This window comes from Paralichthys olivaceus, chromosome 8, assembly GCF_024713975.1.
Source record: "Paralichthys olivaceus isolate ysfri-2021 chromosome 8, ASM2471397v2, whole genome shotgun sequence".
In the NCBI taxonomy this organism is placed as follows: domain Eukaryota; kingdom Metazoa; phylum Chordata; class Actinopteri; order Pleuronectiformes; family Paralichthyidae; genus Paralichthys; species Paralichthys olivaceus.
Window position 1 is genome coordinate 2011144 of NC_091100.1, and position 18307 is coordinate 2029450.

At 44.9% G+C, this 18307-nt stretch overlaps 2 protein-coding genes across 3 annotated transcripts; one reads left to right on the plus strand and one right to left on the minus strand.

Annotated features, from left to right (window-relative positions):
• The first annotated feature begins 142 nt into the window (after nucleotides 1-142).
• man2b1 (mannosidase, alpha, class 2B, member 1) lies at nucleotides 143-8466 on the plus strand. Its single transcript, XM_069530852.1, has 23 exons — nucleotides 143-472; nucleotides 693-795; nucleotides 1169-1342; nucleotides 1431-1624; nucleotides 2143-2275; nucleotides 2555-2700; nucleotides 2834-3033; nucleotides 3111-3231; nucleotides 3375-3453; nucleotides 3622-3731; nucleotides 3911-4018; nucleotides 4107-4223; nucleotides 4543-4725; nucleotides 4862-4959; nucleotides 5114-5234; nucleotides 5565-5683; nucleotides 5779-5880; nucleotides 5992-6079; nucleotides 6444-6524; nucleotides 6640-6864; nucleotides 7314-7463; nucleotides 7658-7760; nucleotides 7942-8466. The coding sequence occupies exons 1-23, from the start codon at nucleotides 365-367 to the stop codon at nucleotides 8046-8048; spliced, it is 2970 nt and encodes a 989-aa protein (XP_069386953.1). The 5' UTR covers nucleotides 143-364; the 3' UTR covers nucleotides 8049-8466.
• A 485-nt stretch (nucleotides 8467-8951) lies between these two features.
• Nucleotides 8952-16464, minus strand: trmt1 (tRNA methyltransferase 1). 2 transcript variants are annotated; one of them, XM_020104054.2, is made up of 16 exons: nucleotides 16355-16464; nucleotides 14717-15100; nucleotides 13989-14178; nucleotides 13667-13854; nucleotides 13456-13571; nucleotides 13153-13265; nucleotides 12594-12742; nucleotides 12274-12357; nucleotides 11820-11889; nucleotides 11428-11562; nucleotides 11212-11297; nucleotides 10832-10940; nucleotides 10658-10734; nucleotides 10355-10474; nucleotides 9817-9931; nucleotides 8952-9411 (listed from the first exon to the last, which is right to left on the minus strand). In XM_020104054.2, exons 2-16 carry the CDS (start codon nucleotides 15085-15087, stop codon nucleotides 9337-9339), a joined length of 1998 nt encoding a protein of 665 aa, XP_019959613.2. In that variant the 5' UTR covers nucleotides 15088-15100; nucleotides 16355-16464; the 3' UTR covers nucleotides 8952-9336. The 2 variants fall into 2 exon arrangements, with proteins under 2 accessions (XP_019959613.2, XP_019959612.2); XM_020104053.2 differs by having other exon boundaries at nucleotides 16218-16463.
• Between the last annotated feature and the right edge of the window lie 1843 nt (nucleotides 16465-18307).

The window sequence follows — 18307 nt, forward strand, 5'->3', positions numbered from 1 at the left end:
CTCTTGTTTTTTAACAGTATATTTGCAACATGAGGACAATTATCAGAGAGGATTTCATACAGCAGACATGTTCTCTCTCTCTCTCTCTCTCTCTCTCTCTCTCTCTCTCTCTCTCACTTTCTTTCCCTCTCTCTTGGGTGCCTTTCAGTCTGGGCTGAGGGAACAAACATCCTCCTTCAGAGGTGCCTGTCAGTCCTGATTGAGGTAACTAACCTCATCTCTCTCTCGCTCTCTCTCCCTCTCTCTCTCTCTCCCTCTCTCTCTCTCTCTCGCTCAGGTGCCTGTCAGTCTCGACTGAGGGATCACGCAGTGTGTGGTCAGGTGATATAAACACAGGTCACATGACCCTCGGTTGTTTTCCAACATGGCGGCCGTGCAGCTGGTCGTGGTTTTCTTCTCCTTCTTCTTTTCTGGAGCTTTAACTTTTCCCGTCGGTCCAGAAAACAAACCGAGTCCAGTCTGTGGATACGAGGCGAGTTCAGCTTCGAATGATGTCATCAAATCTGTCGTTTCAAATGTTTAACATGTGACGTTATTTAAAAACTCAAGTTAGTTTCATTTTCACTGAGTCTGTTTGTAAGAGGAACTGAGCTTGATTTAACTGAGTGTGTGTGTGTGTGTGTGTGTGTGTGTGTGTGTGTGTGTGTGTGTGTGTGTGTGTGTGTGTGTGTGTGTGTGTGTGTGTTGAGCAGTCCTGTCATGTCACCAAACACAACATGCTGAACGTTCACCTGGTTCCTCACACACATGATGATGTTGGCTGGCTCAAGACCGTGGACCAGTATTTCTATGGAGGTTTGTGAGACACACACACACACACACACACACACACACACACACACACACAGATGTTAAACTTTACAAACATTACCAAATTTAAGAAAGTGTCATTTCACGGAGACGTAAACAAACTGAATGTCTGAATGAATTCCCGTCAGACATCCACGAGCTGTTGCACACGTCTGTACAAAACGTTACACACAATCGTTTTGTACGACTCATTTCTAAACCGTCCCGATGATGAAAATCACCAGAACTTTATTATTTTTCCGTCCACAGACTCAAGATGAAAATCACTTGTGTCATATTCTCTCAGTCGCTGGTCAACACTGAAATGATCAGTTTCATACTTACGTGTGTGTGTGTTCATGTGTGTGTGTTCGTGAAGACCGTAACGATATCCAACATGCGGGGGTGCAGTACATCCTGGACTCGGTGGTGGATCAGCTGCTGAAGAATCCCGACAGGAGGTTCATCTACGTGGAGACGGCGTTCTTCTTCCGCTGGTGGAAACAGCAGAGCTCCAGTGTCCAGCAGACGGTCAAACAGCTGGTGGATGAAGGTACGTGACCGATTCACCTGCTGCCTTCACTCTGGAAAGTCTTCAGTCCATAACCTGGAGACGAACTCGTCCTCCTCCGTCCCTCCAGGTCGTCTGGAGTTTGTGAACGGTGGCTGGTGTATGAGCGACGAGGCCACGACCCACTACAGCGCCGTCATCGACCAGATGACCATGGGCCTGAGGTTCCTCAACGAGACGTTCGGGCCCTGTGGTCGTCCCAGAGTGGCCTGGCACATCGACCCGTTTGGCCACGCCCGCGAACACGCCTCCATGTTTGCACAGGTAACCTAGCAACAGACCAAGTCCACGTGCTGTTCACTTCTGCGGAAAATATGAATGAAACGTGTTTGTGCATTTTTCTGAAATATTATTTTACTTCTAACTTCTCAATACCACAGATTTTTTTTGTCAGTGTGACAAAGTTAGAATTTGTTCCTTGTACTTGTGATCAAATAAAAAACTGTAAAAAGGGAAGTTAACGTCTCATAATAATCGAAATCCATCGTTTATTATAACATTCTTCTTCTCTGGGCTTTTTAAATAAAGAGAATTCTTCTCATGTTTTTCTTTGCTTATTGTAATGACATATTTTGTTGCTCTATTTGTGTTATTATTACTTTGCTAATTTACAAATGTAAAATTTGCGTATTTAAAAATAGACTCATCTTTTCCTACAAATGGAATAAATAGTTTTTACAAACTTTTATCTTATGTCGTGAAAAAAGCTGAAGGCTAGTTGTTTGCTAAGCTAAGCTAACCGGTGCTTCCCTCTCACACTGTGTGCTGTGTGTTTTGAGCAGATGGGATACGACGGCTTCTTCTTCGGTCGCCTCGACTACCAGGACCAGGCTCGCAGGAGGATGGCGAAGGAGCAGGAGCTCCTGTGGCGAGCGTCTGACAGCCTCACCCCGCCCATGGCTGATCTCTTCACCGGTAAACAAACCTCCGGCACAAACACGGCTACTCTTCTGAGGGTCCGTCCGTTTCAGTAGAATCGAACTGATATGAATGTTTGGTGGAATTAAAACACTTCTGATGCTGAACGATTCGTGAGATGTCGCTAACACAAACATGTAGAACTTGAAGTAGAATGATCTAAATGTAAACATGTTTCAGGTTCATTCTGTAAATTGAAACTTTTCATATCTCGGACACAGATTTTAATATTTTAATATTTATTGATCCTTTAACCTTTGCTGCCCAATCAAACAGGAATCCTTCCCAACGGTTACAACCCCCCTGAGGGCTTCTGCTGGGACCAGCTCTGTGACGACCCCCCAATCAGAGACGACCCGGACCTGGAGGATTATAACGTTGACGATGTGGTGACGCGCTTCCTCACCATGGCCAACTATCAGGTCCGACACACGGAACTCACCAAACATAGACAGAGTTTTATTATAAACTCTTCTGTCACAAGATTTTACAAAATACCTGAAATGTCCAAACTTGATTCTTGATCTTCGTGTCCTGTGACGTTTCCTCTCTCAGGCCGGCGAGTACAAGACGAATCACATCATCATGACCATGGGCTCCGACTTCCAGTATGAGAACGCCAACCTGTGGTACAAGAACCTGGACAAGCTCATCCACTACGTCAACGCTCAGCAGGCGAACGGCAGCAAAGTCAACCTGCTCTACTCCACCCCCTCCTGTTACCTCCAGGAACTGCACCGAGCAAACCTCACCTGGTAGCAGCTCTTAAACGGATTATACACAGATTACACATGTTTTTATTTCCTGTAACATTATTGTCTTCACAACGCAGGGCTTTGAAGACGGACGACTTTTTCCCCTACGCAGACAGCGCTCATGATTTCTGGACGGGCTTCTTTACGAGCCGACCGGCCCTGAAACGCTACGAGAGGGTCAGCAACAGCAACCTGCAGGTAAACGTTTGATTCCCAACGCACGTTCATTTGTGTTTCCGTCTTCACGAGAGGAGAACTTGAGTCAGGGGACCAAAGTCTTTTTACACTCGAGGATTTTTTGTTGTGAGTTAACAGTGCAGCTAAGTTTCTTCATGTTTTAGACGTGTAACCAGCTGGAGGTGCTCGGTGGACCGGTGTCCACGAAGGGACCCTTCGGGGGAGGCGACAGTCAGACCTTGAGTGAGAGCCGTTTCTTTAAATCACCTTTTATCGTTAAACATTACGACGACATTCAGTTGTGGTCAGATATCCTTTTTAAACATGTGTGAGCTGCTGATGGTCTGTGTGTCCTCTCTGTGTCATAATGCTGGGATGGACCAGGCGTCTCATTTGTGTTGTCGTTGGCAGAGGAAGCCATGGCGGTGGCTCAGCATCACGATGCCGTGTCGGGCACAGAGAAGCAGCACGTAGCTAACGACTACGCCCGGCGGCTCGCTAACGGCTGGCAGCGCTGTCAGGTGATCCAGGCTTCACATCAATAAGCTCCTCCCTCAGTGGCTGTAGTTATGTGAGGATGGAAAAACGGGGTGAAACGTCATGATGTCCCTCAGCTCCGTCTTGAAACTACTTGTTTTTTCCATGTTGGACTTCCTCTCTGGGCTTCAGCTCATATATATTTCGTGGTGTTTTCTCTCAGGTTGTGGTCAGTAACAGTCTGGCTGCTCTGAGTCGCTCGTCTGCTGAACGGATCTACTGTGACAACCTCAACATCAGCGTGTGTCCTCTCACCGAGTCCAGCAAAGAGGTGAAACACACTCAAACACAAGTTGCATGAGCTGAAGCTGCGTTCCGTCCCCTGGACATAATCTAATGTCTCTCTCTCTCTCTCTCAGTTCTCAGTCAGTGTGTACAACCCTCTCGCTCGCCCCGTCACCTGGCCCGTACGGCTGCCTGTGAACGGAACATCGTACTCGGTGTCTGACGCTAAAGGCGAAACTGTGGACTGTGAGGTGAGTGACAGCATTTAAATATGAGACAGTTAAACACAGGGTTTGACGTAGTATGTAAAAGTAGAAGTACTTGTTTTAAACTCCCATCATAACACATTTTCTCTGGCGTGATTACTTTTGTATAAGTCGTAAATAAAATAAAACAATTCCTACAAATCATCTCCTGTAATAATCGACTTTAATCTTTGAGGTGACAGGACAGAATTCAGGTGATTTATTTTTTTAGAGCCACTACGCCGCCGTCATGTTGCCGTCATCATTTTATTTTGATATTAGAATCATGTTGTGGCACAAATACTCGTAACCAGATGTGTTCCAGGTGGTTTCGGTGTCCAGAGCCACTCGAGAGGTGAGGAAGAACCGGGGCTTCGCCATCAACGAGCTGGTGTTCCAGGTTCGAGCTCCTCCTCTGGGCTTCAGCACCTACTCCGTGTCCCTGCTTCAGGACGGGCCTCCACCCGCCCCCACACGGCCCCGCACTCCTGCAGCGATCCAGAACAAGGTCTTCACACGGCAGCATTTCACTTTGCATGTTGGGAAGTAGTACTTAGTTCTTTTGTTTTTGTTGCATCTGTATACATTTCATGAGCCCGACATGTATGAAGTGCTTTTATATTCTCTTTGTGTTTGTGCTCCAGTTCCTACGTGTGACCTTTGACCCAGACACCGGCCTCTTGAGCAGCCTCAGCAACCTGGAGACCAAACAGAGCATCAAGCTCACGCAGAATTTCTACTGGTTAGTGTTTCTGAAAAACTCCAAAGAAAAGACACCCGCAGTTCTGTCCTCTCGTTTCATTGGTGTGTGTTTCTGTTTCTGTGTGTGTGTCTGTCTGTCTGTCTGTCTGTGTGTGTGTGTGTGTGTGTATGTGTGTGTGCGTTCCAATTTCCAGGTACAACGCCAGTGACGGCAACAACTCTGAGAGTGACCAGATGTCAGGAGCCTACATCTTCAGACCCAACTCGTCCACACCTTTCATCATCAGCCGGACGGCCAAGACGGAGACGGTGCAGGTAGAGAGAGAGAGAGAGGGAGGGAGGGAGGGAGGGAGGGAGAGAGAGAGAGAGAGAGAGAGCAGTGTGGCAGGTTCACGTAGAGTTTTATGACTTTTCACTAATTTCTTATTTTCTTCTGTGAGTAAATGAGCTGAACCTCGAGGAGAATTAACTGAATTAATGTCACAGCTTTATTTTGACGCCCGTTTGCTGCTGTGCCACATCCGTTAGTGTCGGACGAGACTTTTTAAAATGTGTTTCAACATTTCAGATTTGTTTGTTTCTAATTAGTTTTGTCAGATTTTCAGTGTGAATGAAAGAATCACTGTGTTTCCGTTTCTGCCGCAGACGTCTGTGGTGCAGGAGGTGAGGCAGTGGTTTTCTCCCTGGGTCTCTCAGGTGGTTCGACTCTACACCGACAGCAGAGCTCTGGAGCTGGAGTGGACGGTCGGACCTCTGCCCATAGAGTGAGCGTGTGCTGCAAACATCTGGACAGATGTTTTCTTTCTTTTTTTTTTTTAACCATTATTGTATTCAGGACCTGAACTATGTTCCCGAACAGAGACAGCCTGGGGAAGGAGGTGATCACCCGTCTAGACACCAGTATTCAAACCTCTGGATTTTTCTACACCGACTCCAACGGCAGGGAGGTGCTGCAGAGAAGGTGAGCTCCACGGCCACATCTGGGTGAAAGTGAAACTGTGCAGTCTGGAACTCACGGTGTGTGTGTGCGTGTGCGTGTGTGTGTGTGTGTGTGTGTTGTTTTCCTCCGCAGGAAAGACTTCCGCCCCACGTGGAACCTGAAGCAGTCGGAGCCCATCGCTGGAAACTACTTCCCCATCAACTCCCGTGCATTCATCAGGGTGCGTGTGTGTATGAGAGAGAAATATTTTATTTTTCTACCCAGGACTCTGTTCACATCTGGTAAAACATCTGTCCTGAGGAATCCGCTCACAGGTGGACATCGTTAAATACGTCTTTTCACATCTGGCAGTAAAATCCGTCCTCAGTGGTGTCGGTGGCCCAAGTTAATATTGTGAGAAAATGTTCCTGGAGGCTGTTGCTAACATGTCGTTCGAGCCAGAAACATTTTGAGATTGAACGCATCCCTGGACGGTGCCGAAAAAGTTCTATGGATTTTATTTGTTTTTACTTTTCTACTTCTACTACTTCATCTGTTGTTTGTCTTTTTTTTCCCTCTCTCCTCATTCGTGCTCGTGTTTCCAGGATGATGTCGATCAGCTCACTGTGGTGACCGACCGCTCTCAGGGAGGAGGAAGCATCCTGAACGGCTCCCTGGAGATCATGGTGAGAGGGAGAGAGAGAGAGAGAGAGAGAGAGAGAGAGAGAGAGAGAGAGAGAGAGAGAGAGACACACACACACACACACTCTGAACCCCACCCTCCTCCCCCCCCCCCCTCAGCTCCACCGCCGGCTGTTGTACGATGATGTCCGCGGCGTTGGCGAGCCTCTCAACGAGACCTCCAAAATCTTCCCACAAGGGCTGGTGGTCCGCGGCCGCCTCCTGCTCTCTCTCGAGCGCCCACCGGTCGCTGCTGACACACACCGCCCCCTGGCACAGGAAGTAGTTCTGCAGCCGCTGCTCACATTCACTGACGGACAGCTGAGCCCCGACACTCGACTGGAGGTGAGTGAGCGGATGAAAAGACTTTGCAAACATCCCGACAGAAACTAGAGTTAAAAACGTTTCTGGATTTTAAGTGTACGTAAATTCTTTATGTAAACTTTGTAGCTAATTGAAAAAGTCTATTGAATAATTGATGAGTTAAAATTGAACTTATGCAGTGAATTGAACGTGACTGTGATGTCGTGTGATGTTGGAATTATTCATCTGATTATCTGAAGTCGAAACAACAACTCGCAACTTCGGCGAAAATGTTGCTTCACAAGTCGCTGACGTCATCGGTCAGAAACCGATCAACACAATTTTACAATTCGCTTTTTATTCGTAGCTTTTAATGTGAACTTGTAAAGTGTTTGTCTCCATACACCAACAGACTTTTTTGTAAATACATGGACGAACGCTCTGGTGGAACAGAGTCAAATCAGGTGTGTGTGTGTGTTTGTGGTCCGTAGTTCTCAGGTCTTCAGGCTGCACTGCCCCCTGCTGTTCACCTCCTGACACTGACACAGTGGGACAGAGACTCGGTGCTGCTGAGGCTGGAGCATCAGTTCCAGAGCTGGGAGAGCAAAGTGAACTCCCGACCCGTCACCGTCCACCTGCAGGTCAGACGCATGGAAAATCACCTGACGTCACCATCGCTGAAATTATTAACTATTATACTAGTACTAGTATTATTATTATTAATAAATCAAAGGAAAGTGTCAGGAAGTTTTATTTACTTAAAGAATTATTTGCTTCTTTGTGTTGTGTGAATATATTTTTATAAATAATTAATTTTAACTCTGTGTGTGTGTAGAAGCTGTTTTCCACTCTGGAGGTTTTGGGCGTGTCTGAGCTGAACCTGTCAGCCAATCAGTGGAAAGACGAGATGATCCGTTTTGACTGGACGCCACAAACAGGTGCAGGACACACGCCTTCATTCAGAAACTGGTTCACTGAGGCTGAGATGAAACAGTCTCGTTTGTTAACATGTTTTCAGGCGAGGAGTTAAAGAGCGTCTGTAAATTCACAAATACTCATCAGCCTTGACGGAGGGATGCGCCCTCTACTGGTTGTTACATGCTGCTCTTGTCTTTTCAGATAAGGAGCCTCCACTGCTGAGGACGTTCGAGGACCCGTCCACATGGGAGGTGACCTTGAGGCCAATGGAGATCCGAACCTTCCTGCTCAGGGTCCAGCTCAGATAGCCAATCGTTCACTTAGACTTTTTAAAGATTTGTAAGAAAACAAATAAGCAAAACTATAATTCAGTCAGTTGAAGTCTCCTGTGGCCTCCTGCTTGGGTTTGATTGGACCAAGCGAGGACACTTGATGAAGGAGGCAAAGGGATTTTCCTTAAAGGCCCATAAATCTGATCAGGGTCTGAAGTCTCCGGACCACGTGTCGAAGATCAGGCTTGTTTGACTGAAGCCTGAACGTATTTCTCATTCGAGACGTGCACAGTATTTGCTGAAGCTGCCTTCTGATCATTTCTCCTACAAACTGCTGCCAACACACACCGACTGCCTGACGTGTGCAACTTTTCTATTTCTACCAACATGTGTATATACGTCACTGATTTTATACTGACCCTGATCACAGTGAATAAATCTTTCTCTACTGTTATTGTCGTGTTCGTGTTCCACTAACACCGAGCGTAAACACAAACAGGCCGAGGTGGTTTGAACATTGAACAGATGTTTGTGATTTAACTGCACACGCTCAGAGATGAGATTACATTAAATTTTACTGCAGCCGTTGAAAGTTCAAACACCTGCTGTTTACCGTCGTCTCAGCTTTCGTTTGGACGTGTGGAACTCTAACTTTATCAGGCAGCATTTACTTCTTTTCACTTACCTCATCACAAAGCAGGTGATGCACATCTCAAGTGAGCGACCTCTCGTCTACTGTCAAATATTGAAAGCGAGAATGTGGTTTGATATGATTGATATGATCTACGAGCGAGGGGCCGATTAAAAAAACATTTGCTGATGTTGAAGCAAGTTGAGTTTAACTTTGGTGAACCTTCGCTTTGCTGTCGTGTGTGACGGGGCCACTACACTTCCCATGGTGGCTGACATTAATGACGAATAAGACAAACAAACAACACGTTAAGTCACATTGAGGACTTTATTGATGTGAAATACATGTTGACAGCAGTCAAATTATTAAAAAACAAAAGAACGATGTTTTGATTCTAAGCTCGTAACTAATTTGAACCAACTAGTTAGTCACTGCGTCACAACGGAAAGAAACTGGTCTGATTTACACATTTGTAAAATTAACGATATCAGTAATACACTTTTTATGAAGCGTCACTGTTATCGTCAATATCTGGATATTCTGTGCACGAACAGGTTTTAGTTTGTTGTCCTCACCAAAATAAAGTCTGACTGCAGAGCCTCATTCTCACTTTATCAAGGCTGCAACTTTCAAAACTCAAGGAATAAAATTATTATAAAAAAGAAAGAAAAAAAAAAAACTACCACAGTGGAATCACTCCATTTTCTCTCCCTTTGTCTGCTCCAGGTCGTGGGAGTAGCAGCATTTCTCTCCATGTGAACATGTTCCCTGATAAAAAAAAAAAGAAAAAACACAGTAACATTAATAATATATTTCAATTTATTAAAATACCACAAACTGCCGCAGGAGCGTTTTTTGGCTGCAGCGTTCAGATGATCTGGCAGAGAACCGACAGCGAGTGGCGACCTGCCAACGCAGCTAATAGAGACGACTAATTCACCACAATCTGTCCGATACTTCGTTTCCCACCGAGGACTCGATGACTTTAACGTGTAATCAGCATTTGAGTAATTGTCTCCCTGCGCTCGCATTCATGAAAAGACGTTACAGCTGAAACATTGAAGCTAAAGTGGACGAGCTGTGTAAAACGGTGAGTACGCAGTTATTTGCTTTGTTAATTCTATCGCTCTGTCTTTTACTTTGAACAGGTCGATTTTGATCGAATCAACGAACCTGTCTGAACCTTTTGCAGGGGAGGTGTTTCAGCTGAGAAGAGTCTGTGATCTGGTTCTTCCTCTTGTTCTGGAACTTCTCTCTCTTGTCCTGCAGGCTGGCACAGATGCCTCCGCTGGACGAGAGAACACAAGAGGTGAGAGACGGATTTGAGGAAAAGGAAGAAACGACAGGAGAGATGAAAAGACGGAGGCAGGAAGAAGAGAAAGATGACGACAAAATGAAGATTGAAACAAAAGGTGCAAAGAAAACAATGTAAAAATTTAAAATCAGTGAATATTTCCGGTATTTAAGTTTAGAAATGTGGAATACAAACTTTTCCTTCCTTCAGTTTGGCCTCTGAAATGTGATGTTTCAGTAAAGGATTCTTACATAGAAAATATCTGGTGATTATAAACTTTCAAAGAAACTTTTCAGCAGCAAACATCCAATTTTAACTTTAAAAACATTAAATATTCTATTGGTCCATCCTCAAAGATATGACAGCTTGTGTTTATTAGTCAGTCTGTGTTTGTGTGTGTGTTTTCTGTCTAGTCACCCGGCTTTGGCACGAGCTTTAGGTCCCCAGAACGCCTGAGGGTTCTCCTGGAACCTCGTCAGGTGGCGTTTACGGGACTGAGGGTTGGCGTCCTCCCTCACAGTGAAACAGGCCTCGAGACTACAAGCCCACAGACACACAAGAGAAATGTTAAAGGTAAGAGAGGAGACGCTTTGTCCATCTTTATTTAAAATCTCTGGTTTGTCTCGTGTGTTTGTTTGAAACAATCACATCAACCATGAATAACCCAGCAAACATTCTGACGCGGAAAATGACGCATGAAATATACACCTGTGGTCTCACCTGGGCTCAGTGGAGAGGATCTTAAAGGCCGGGCTGGTCTCAGACAGCTTCTCCCTCTTCACAGGATTAGACTTCTCCTGTGGGGGACGACCAATCACACAGACGAGTGCGAGTGAAGACTGTAACATGCGATTCTGCACAGACAGCTTCTCAAGATGCATTTGATTTACTTACCCAGCATCTCATGATGTCCCAGATGGCTGCAGGAGGAGCGTTTGTCTTGATGGCGTTCTTACAGGCGTGAGAAAGGGAAACCCGGTGACCGGCGTGAAGAAGAGCAGACCTGCACATAGAGAGAGAGAGAATCAGCAGATGAACGGAGGCAGGGAATGCTGGGAGGTGCAGATTAATTTACAAATATCTCTCAAAGACGAGACACAGCTTCTTTGTCAGGGGAATAAAACCGGCCACAGGAAGTTGATATGGAAGAGGAGACTTCGAGGTCAGGGAACGCCAACGATGAGCAACAGGGGACTAAAATGTTTCCTCGAGCTGAGAGTGATTCAAGATGATTATCGTTATATCACGTTATCACTCGCTCCTTGTGTGTTTACCTGAACTGGAGCAGCGGCGGCGTGTTGCAGTGTATCGTGCTGCTCAGACTGTCCACAGTGTAATAAAGAGGAACATCTTCCAGCTCCTGAAACAAACCGGACATCACAGGTGATAAAGACAGGAAGCCGCCACTGAAGAGCAGGACGGTCGTAGTACAGAGACACCCGATGTGACTCCACTTGACAACACCGGAGGAGTGTGAATTAAACGTTTACCTCCGTCACCATGCTCAGCATCCCCTCGATTCGTTTAGATGTTCCGAATCTGGACGGATTCCCAGACACAGCGGACAGAACCCTCTGGACAAACGCCACATCATGGATGGGCTCCACCCAGAGAGGACCCCCCATCTACAGAGAGGACAAACACAGGCCCCAGCTCACGCGTGTGTTTTCTATAGTACACACAAGTAACTACACACAAGCACTGAGGTTTGGACACAATTCAACACCTGGGATGGTTTCTCTGTGAGTTCAACAAAATCCAAGAGGGAATAATTACCTGGAGCATAATTAGTAATGTGTGTGTGTGTGTGTGTGTGTGTGTGTGTGTGTGTGTGTGTGTGTGTGTGTGTGTGTGTGTGTGTGTGTGTGTGTGTGTGTGTGACCTGATGTCTCTGTCCACAGTGCTCACACTCTGGTCCCACAGGCGGTCCATTAGCAGCAGAATACTTCATACTGAAAACACACAGTATACAACTTTACTACACACACACACACACCATCCTGTCACAACCATATGAATATTTTATATAACGTCACAAACCATAGAATGTAAATGAGGATGAATGATGCTATAGGTCCTTTGTCGCCTGAGTCTGTGCGACTGGGGGGGACGGAGACGTTGCATCAAGGTCCCACTGATAATTTAATTTAATGTCTACTTCCACCTTTTAGTTTGTCCATGTCCCATCTACTAACATGGAGGAGGTGTTGTTGTGACCTATACATCAGCCAGCCACCAAATCTATTTGATATTTCCTGAATGTTTCAGATCAGACATCTTAAATCGTCCGTCAGTGAACAGAAGTCAGTGAAGTTGCTCAGTGTGTAGTTTCTTACTGTTTCCCATTCATCGTTCTCTTGCCCATTCTCTGTAAGTGGAAAGACCCACAGCCGACACAGTTGTAGGCCAGAGCCTGTTTACTGCAAAACAACAGAAAGACAAGAGAGGGAGATTTAAACCGTGATTAATCTACAGATATTATAGATCAATACCTTATTTATCTATAAGAGCAACTTGATTAACAGACAGGGATCATACGTGTGCACAGAGATTTGAGGATGAGTCCTCTTTCATCATACACCAGCCGCTGTTAGAAGAAGGTATATGAGTGTGTGTGTGTGTGTGTGTGTGTGTGTGTGTGTGTGTGTGTGTGTACCTGGCTGAGTTCTTCACTGTAGCCTGTCCCGTGAATACACGAACAAAAACTCTGATGTAGAAATCGACGCTGACGGACAGCAGGGGCTGGATGTATCGCTGGTACACCCCCGCCCTCTGGTCCAAACTGTGGAGGATGATGCGCAGAGCCTGCAGGGACCCAGGGACACACACAATTCAGCTGCAGCCATTCGACAGACTTACATTTGGACATTTCTTTGCTGTACGTTATCTCATCAACGATCTGTACCATGTGACTTCAGTTAATGCAAATCAAACATGTTCTACTGGTGCGGCTTCACAATAAAACCTCTTCACCCTGCAAAGGCACAGGAGGCTTTTACTGTGAAGGAGTAACAGGAAACACTGTATCCGTCATCATTTCAAATCACGCACACACGCACACACACACACACACACACATGACATGTAGCCTCAGGTCAGTATCCATGACAACATTGTTTGTGTTGCTCACACTTGTGCACAAAGGATTAAGACGTACACACGAGGACTTGTCTGTGCATGTTGGTAACTTTTTACATTTTCGTGTGTGTCCTCACCATCTCGTGACAGTATTTGGCTTTGATGGAGACTGAACCGTACTTGCTGTAGCAGGTCTCTCCACTGTTTCCAGCCATCACGGCCATGTCGGTGCATGTTATACACAACAGACCTGAGAGAGAGAGAAAGAGAGAGAGAGAGAGAGAGAGAGAGAGAGAGAGAGAGAGAAAAGGATTATAATAATAAAACATCCTTTAATTGGCCAAACAGCAAAGTAACTCTCCGTGTTTGTTTGAATCCTGCAGCTGCAGAACATCAGTGGAAAAGTGATTGTTAGATGATTGACAGGCTGAACTCCTCACCTCCTTCACTGACGGCCTGTACGGCGGCATCCAGAAAGGGGGCGGGGCTACCATAGGGATCCAGATCAATGACGTCATAGCGCTCCTTCTTCCCTCGCATCTCGTACATCAGCATACTAGAAAAAACCCACGTCAATGATGAAAACAGAAAGTGAGAGCTGAGAGAAATATCAGATGAGTAACAGCGGCCAAGCGTGATGAGGTTTCATACCTGGCGTCCCTGCAGCTGGCCTGGAGCAGGTGGTCAACTCCATTGTACTGGGCGTTCCTGGCGATCAGGCCAGCGGCCTTGGTGGAGAAGTCGTTGGCGGTTATGCTCTGCAGGCCTGGGACTTCCAGAGCGAAACGCACAGAGCGTAAACCCGACGCAGCCAGACCCTCAAGGACCCGGAGACCCCGCTGAAACAAAAGGAACAACGCTTATAACAGCTGCTTATGGTCCCACCCATCTGACAGAGCTTTGTTTGATGGCCGCTATCACAAAACTAAAATCTGCATCAGGAAGATCTCGATGTAGAACCCGTTCTCCGTACCTCACACTTCTCCCCCACTGTTGCAGTAACCGCCGGCTCCTCCGTTCTGTTTTTCTCCTCCACTTGAGCGTCTGCCTCGTTCGTCTCCTCTGACAGAGAGACCACCACCCTCTCCTTCTCTCCGGGCACCACCACCTTCACGCCGCGCTGAGCCAGCAGCTCTCTGGCAAACTCTGTGATCACAGCACATCTGGAGAGGAAGAGAGGAAGAGGACTTCTCATATATGGACATATAAATATGGACTGGAGCTTTTTTGTGAATGATGAAGTGACTGAGAGAAACTATGATCATGTAATTCAAATGAGGGGAGGAGGATCAGCAAAGTAAAATATGGCTGCAGAATAAAAAATATGACACGTGAGACTAAATGAAAGTGTCTCGTCCTGCTGACAGCAAACATTTCCCTCCAACGTGGTTGAACTTTTAGTTCCGTGTGTGGTTTCCTGGTTAGAGGAATAACTCAAAAACGACCCAAAAAAAACCCTGATGAAATCTGATAAGACGTTTTGCAAAAATAAAACATTTTGAGATTGACGGCACCATGTGGCCACTGGCTACTTTAAAGTATATTACTCTCAGATTTAACAACCTACCGGATCCTCCGTAGACATAACGCTGACTGTCCAGATTCTCTTTATATTACAATCTGAGGAGAGCTGTGTCTGTGCTGTAAAATAATTACGAGTCTGTAGAGCAAAGGCCGAAGCAGCCGGAGGTTTAGACTCACGTCAGATCTCTGTTAAACTCCTGGACCGGGTTGTAAAACACTTCATTTGCACTGGGAAACAAGATGGCCGCCTTGCCCTCCTTGACCACTGTCTCCCCGGGTAAAAGACCCACGGGAGGCGTTTTCTTCTCATCATCTGTTGGGGTCATAGCATCAGCTGAGCATCCAGTAGATGAAGGCGGGGGGATATTACTGGGAACCTCTGGGTCCTGACAGGTTTTCATGGGCTCCATAGATGTCCGTCCCCTGCTCAAAACCGCAGCAGCACTGCAGATCCTCCACTGAAACGTCTGTCGAGCAGCACAGGTGAAAGAATGATGCACGTGACTGGAGACGATGAGGGGGAAGAGCCGAGCTGACCGAACCAGCATAAAGGGAAAGTGCCTGGAGGAAGAAAATTTAGAATTTACCAAAATGTGAGTCTCATCCCCATTCAAGTTTCTATTTATTGATACTAAAAAGAAAATGTAAAGAGAGTATATAAATAGGAGTAAGCTTATTATTTCAATAATTATAAAAAAACTACAGCCATGTTCTGCAAATAGGTGACGAATGAAAATGCTAAATCTCAAAGATCAATAAAGTAAATCTATTATAATGATAATAATCTTACAAAAATAAAATCTTCACATTTTGGAAGATAACAGCAGATACATAAACAGCATCATTCATTGATAAACATTTGTGCAAATATAATATTCTTATAAATAAAATAAGAATATCTATATGTTTTCAGATAAATGTGGCTACAAGGATAAAATGGTGCATTGAGGCAGATGAGAGTAAAGGAATCATCAATAATTGATTGATTGATTATCAAATGTGCTGCTGCTCCTATCTGCCTTAATGTAGTTTACAGAGAAATGGTTGTCACATCGTTTTAAAGCGCCCCCCCCCCCCTGCTGGGGTCAGCTGACCTCCTCCTGCAGGAGCATGGAGGGTCCTCACATAATGTGGAGGCAGGTCCCACCGAGGCTTTAAATATTAATTCATATATTAAATATGGGCCTGGTCTCAGTCGTATATTTTTTAAGTAGTCGTTTTTCTTTATTTGCAATAAACTAGTCATTTGGCACTTTACCCTGGTTTGTCTTCCCTCCAGCTCCATGTGTATAACATTACTATTTTATCATCAATATAAAAGAAACAATAGCATTAAAAGTTGTTCAAGCAGAATCAAGTTAAACATGCATTCACCAAAAGTTAGTTTGTGTTATCGAGGCCTCCAGAAAGTTTAGAGTTGAGTTGTTGCTGAGTTTCTCTTTTTGTTACATGGGTCACTTTAGCACCTTTAGCTTAGCGTCTTTCAAGTCGGTTTTGGAGAAAAATGACACCGGAGCAAGAACGTTTTAATACCGTGTTGAGTAAAATTAAACCTGAACAGGTTCAATCAGAGAAACCTGGATTCAACCCTCTGGAGCTGCTGCACGCATCCCCACCAGAGAAGCTATTAGCATGCTAGCTAACTAGGGCTAAACAAGCGGCGTTCGGAGGTTTTTACCTGGGACACCTGGGCCGGGAGGAGACGCTGCTCTTGGGGTTTAACTGTATTTCTTGTCAAAGTAAAATAAACGGTGTCAATGTGTGTGTGGGTGTGTGTCCTCGCAGCAACAACACAAACTCCCTTCGTTCACTCACGCTGGCAAGTGGCGGCGGCCATGTTTTCAGCTGCGGATCTACGGAAGCCTGCGCGGTGAGAAAAAGCGAAGGGTGACGGTGTAATGTAAGGACATGATGGAGGAGGGGGAGGAGGGGGAGGGTCTGCTCACCCTGCATGGCCTACTTTACTCCCACTGCACATGTGACGAGACTGGAAAACACATCAGGCCTCTCATGAATAATCTAATTTAATCTCACAGAGCCTGCAGCTGCTAATGCATCCTAACGAGCAGGATAAACATAGTGTGTGGATTAACAGAAGTATCTCAAACCTCCCAGGAGATAAAAACCTCCTCAGAGAAGATCAGATCAATGCAGGTCAGGAGAGAGGATCCGGGCTGTGAGAGCACACATTGAGAGAATATGGAGAAAAGAAAATGTCCCTTTTTAAATTAAATGCATCAACATCATTTGGTTTTAGGTTTGTCACCACGTGATATCTTCTTATTCCCACTGAATACATTCAACTGGATACAAATACTGCAAATAATATATCCTATGTGGCCTGTTGTCTTATTCTGCACATTACCTGTGTAACATATATACCAATTATTCCACATGTATACTTCTGATCGTGATTTTACACCTGTATATATATATCTGTATACCTTTTTTATATTCAAATACTATATTTTGTACTATTGTGAATTTATACCATTGTATTTTTATAGTTGTACTGTATAAAATATACTGTGTATTTAGTATACCATGGTACCCATTTATACACAGACACACAAATATTTAGCATTTTATCCTCAATATTTTTTAATACCATATCTGCCTAACTACATACGTATAAACAGCCTAATCTGCATGTGCATAAATCTATTGTCTATCTCAATATTTTTCTATATCTTCTATTATCCTTAAACTTAAGTATTGCACGTTACTTATTATTAGTTCCTGATGCCTATGACTCTTGCTGCTGTAATATCTTATCTTATCTCAACATCTCCTTAATACACAAATACAGTTTTACGTGCTTGTGTGACCCTCCTGTGCCACTGCACTTTACTCAAGTGCATTTTCCATGCAAACAATATTTCTGTGTGTTATGTACATATTCTGTGTCTTATCTTTTTCTTAATTCATTCCTATAAAACTTTTCCTTATTCTATGCTCATATTAAAGAAGGCTGGAACTGAACTGACCCCAGCACAATATCAGGACCCTGTAAATACCAAGTAAACATTCCTTAAGGTTTAGTCTGTGTTTTTGTGAGAAGAAGTGAATTCTTTTTTCACAACAGACAAAGTCTTCTCATGTGATACAGACGAACAGATGGAAAAAACATTAAAAAACATAAACACATATATTATATACATTATTATATATAATTTTAAAAAGAATAATTCATACATGAGGATTTTTCACGATCAGAAACAATCCTCAGATGACTCGACAGGAACTGCTGCACCTGAACCTGAGGCCTCATCCTGCTGAAGGGCAATGAGGCCTCCACATTTCAACTTTATATTAATCACATTTATACAACCCAAATTCACAAAACACACTTTTCCTCATGAGTGTTTTTTACAATCTGTACACGGTGCAAACGTCCTCTGTCCTTATGTAATAATACAATACAATAACAACATGATCTACATTGGAAAACAACATGTATTTAGGTATTTGTTCATTTAATGTGCTCAAATCTAAAATCAGCTCCTATAAAACACATGTTCGGCTGAGAGAGGGGGAACACTGTGTGCACACTGAACATCTGGATGGGGGCGCTGTGACAATAAATGCCCAGAGAGCGTGGCGCTATACATCTGACACAGGAGAATTATAGAGTTAATGGTATTTGGCATGACAGGGAGAGGGAGCGGGGAGCGCAGAGCCGAGCCTGGATGCAGTCTCATCCTGTTTAGCATTCACCGTGCGCAGCGCCTGGAGGCCCCGGAGGGCTCACCTGCCCGGAGTCTAGAC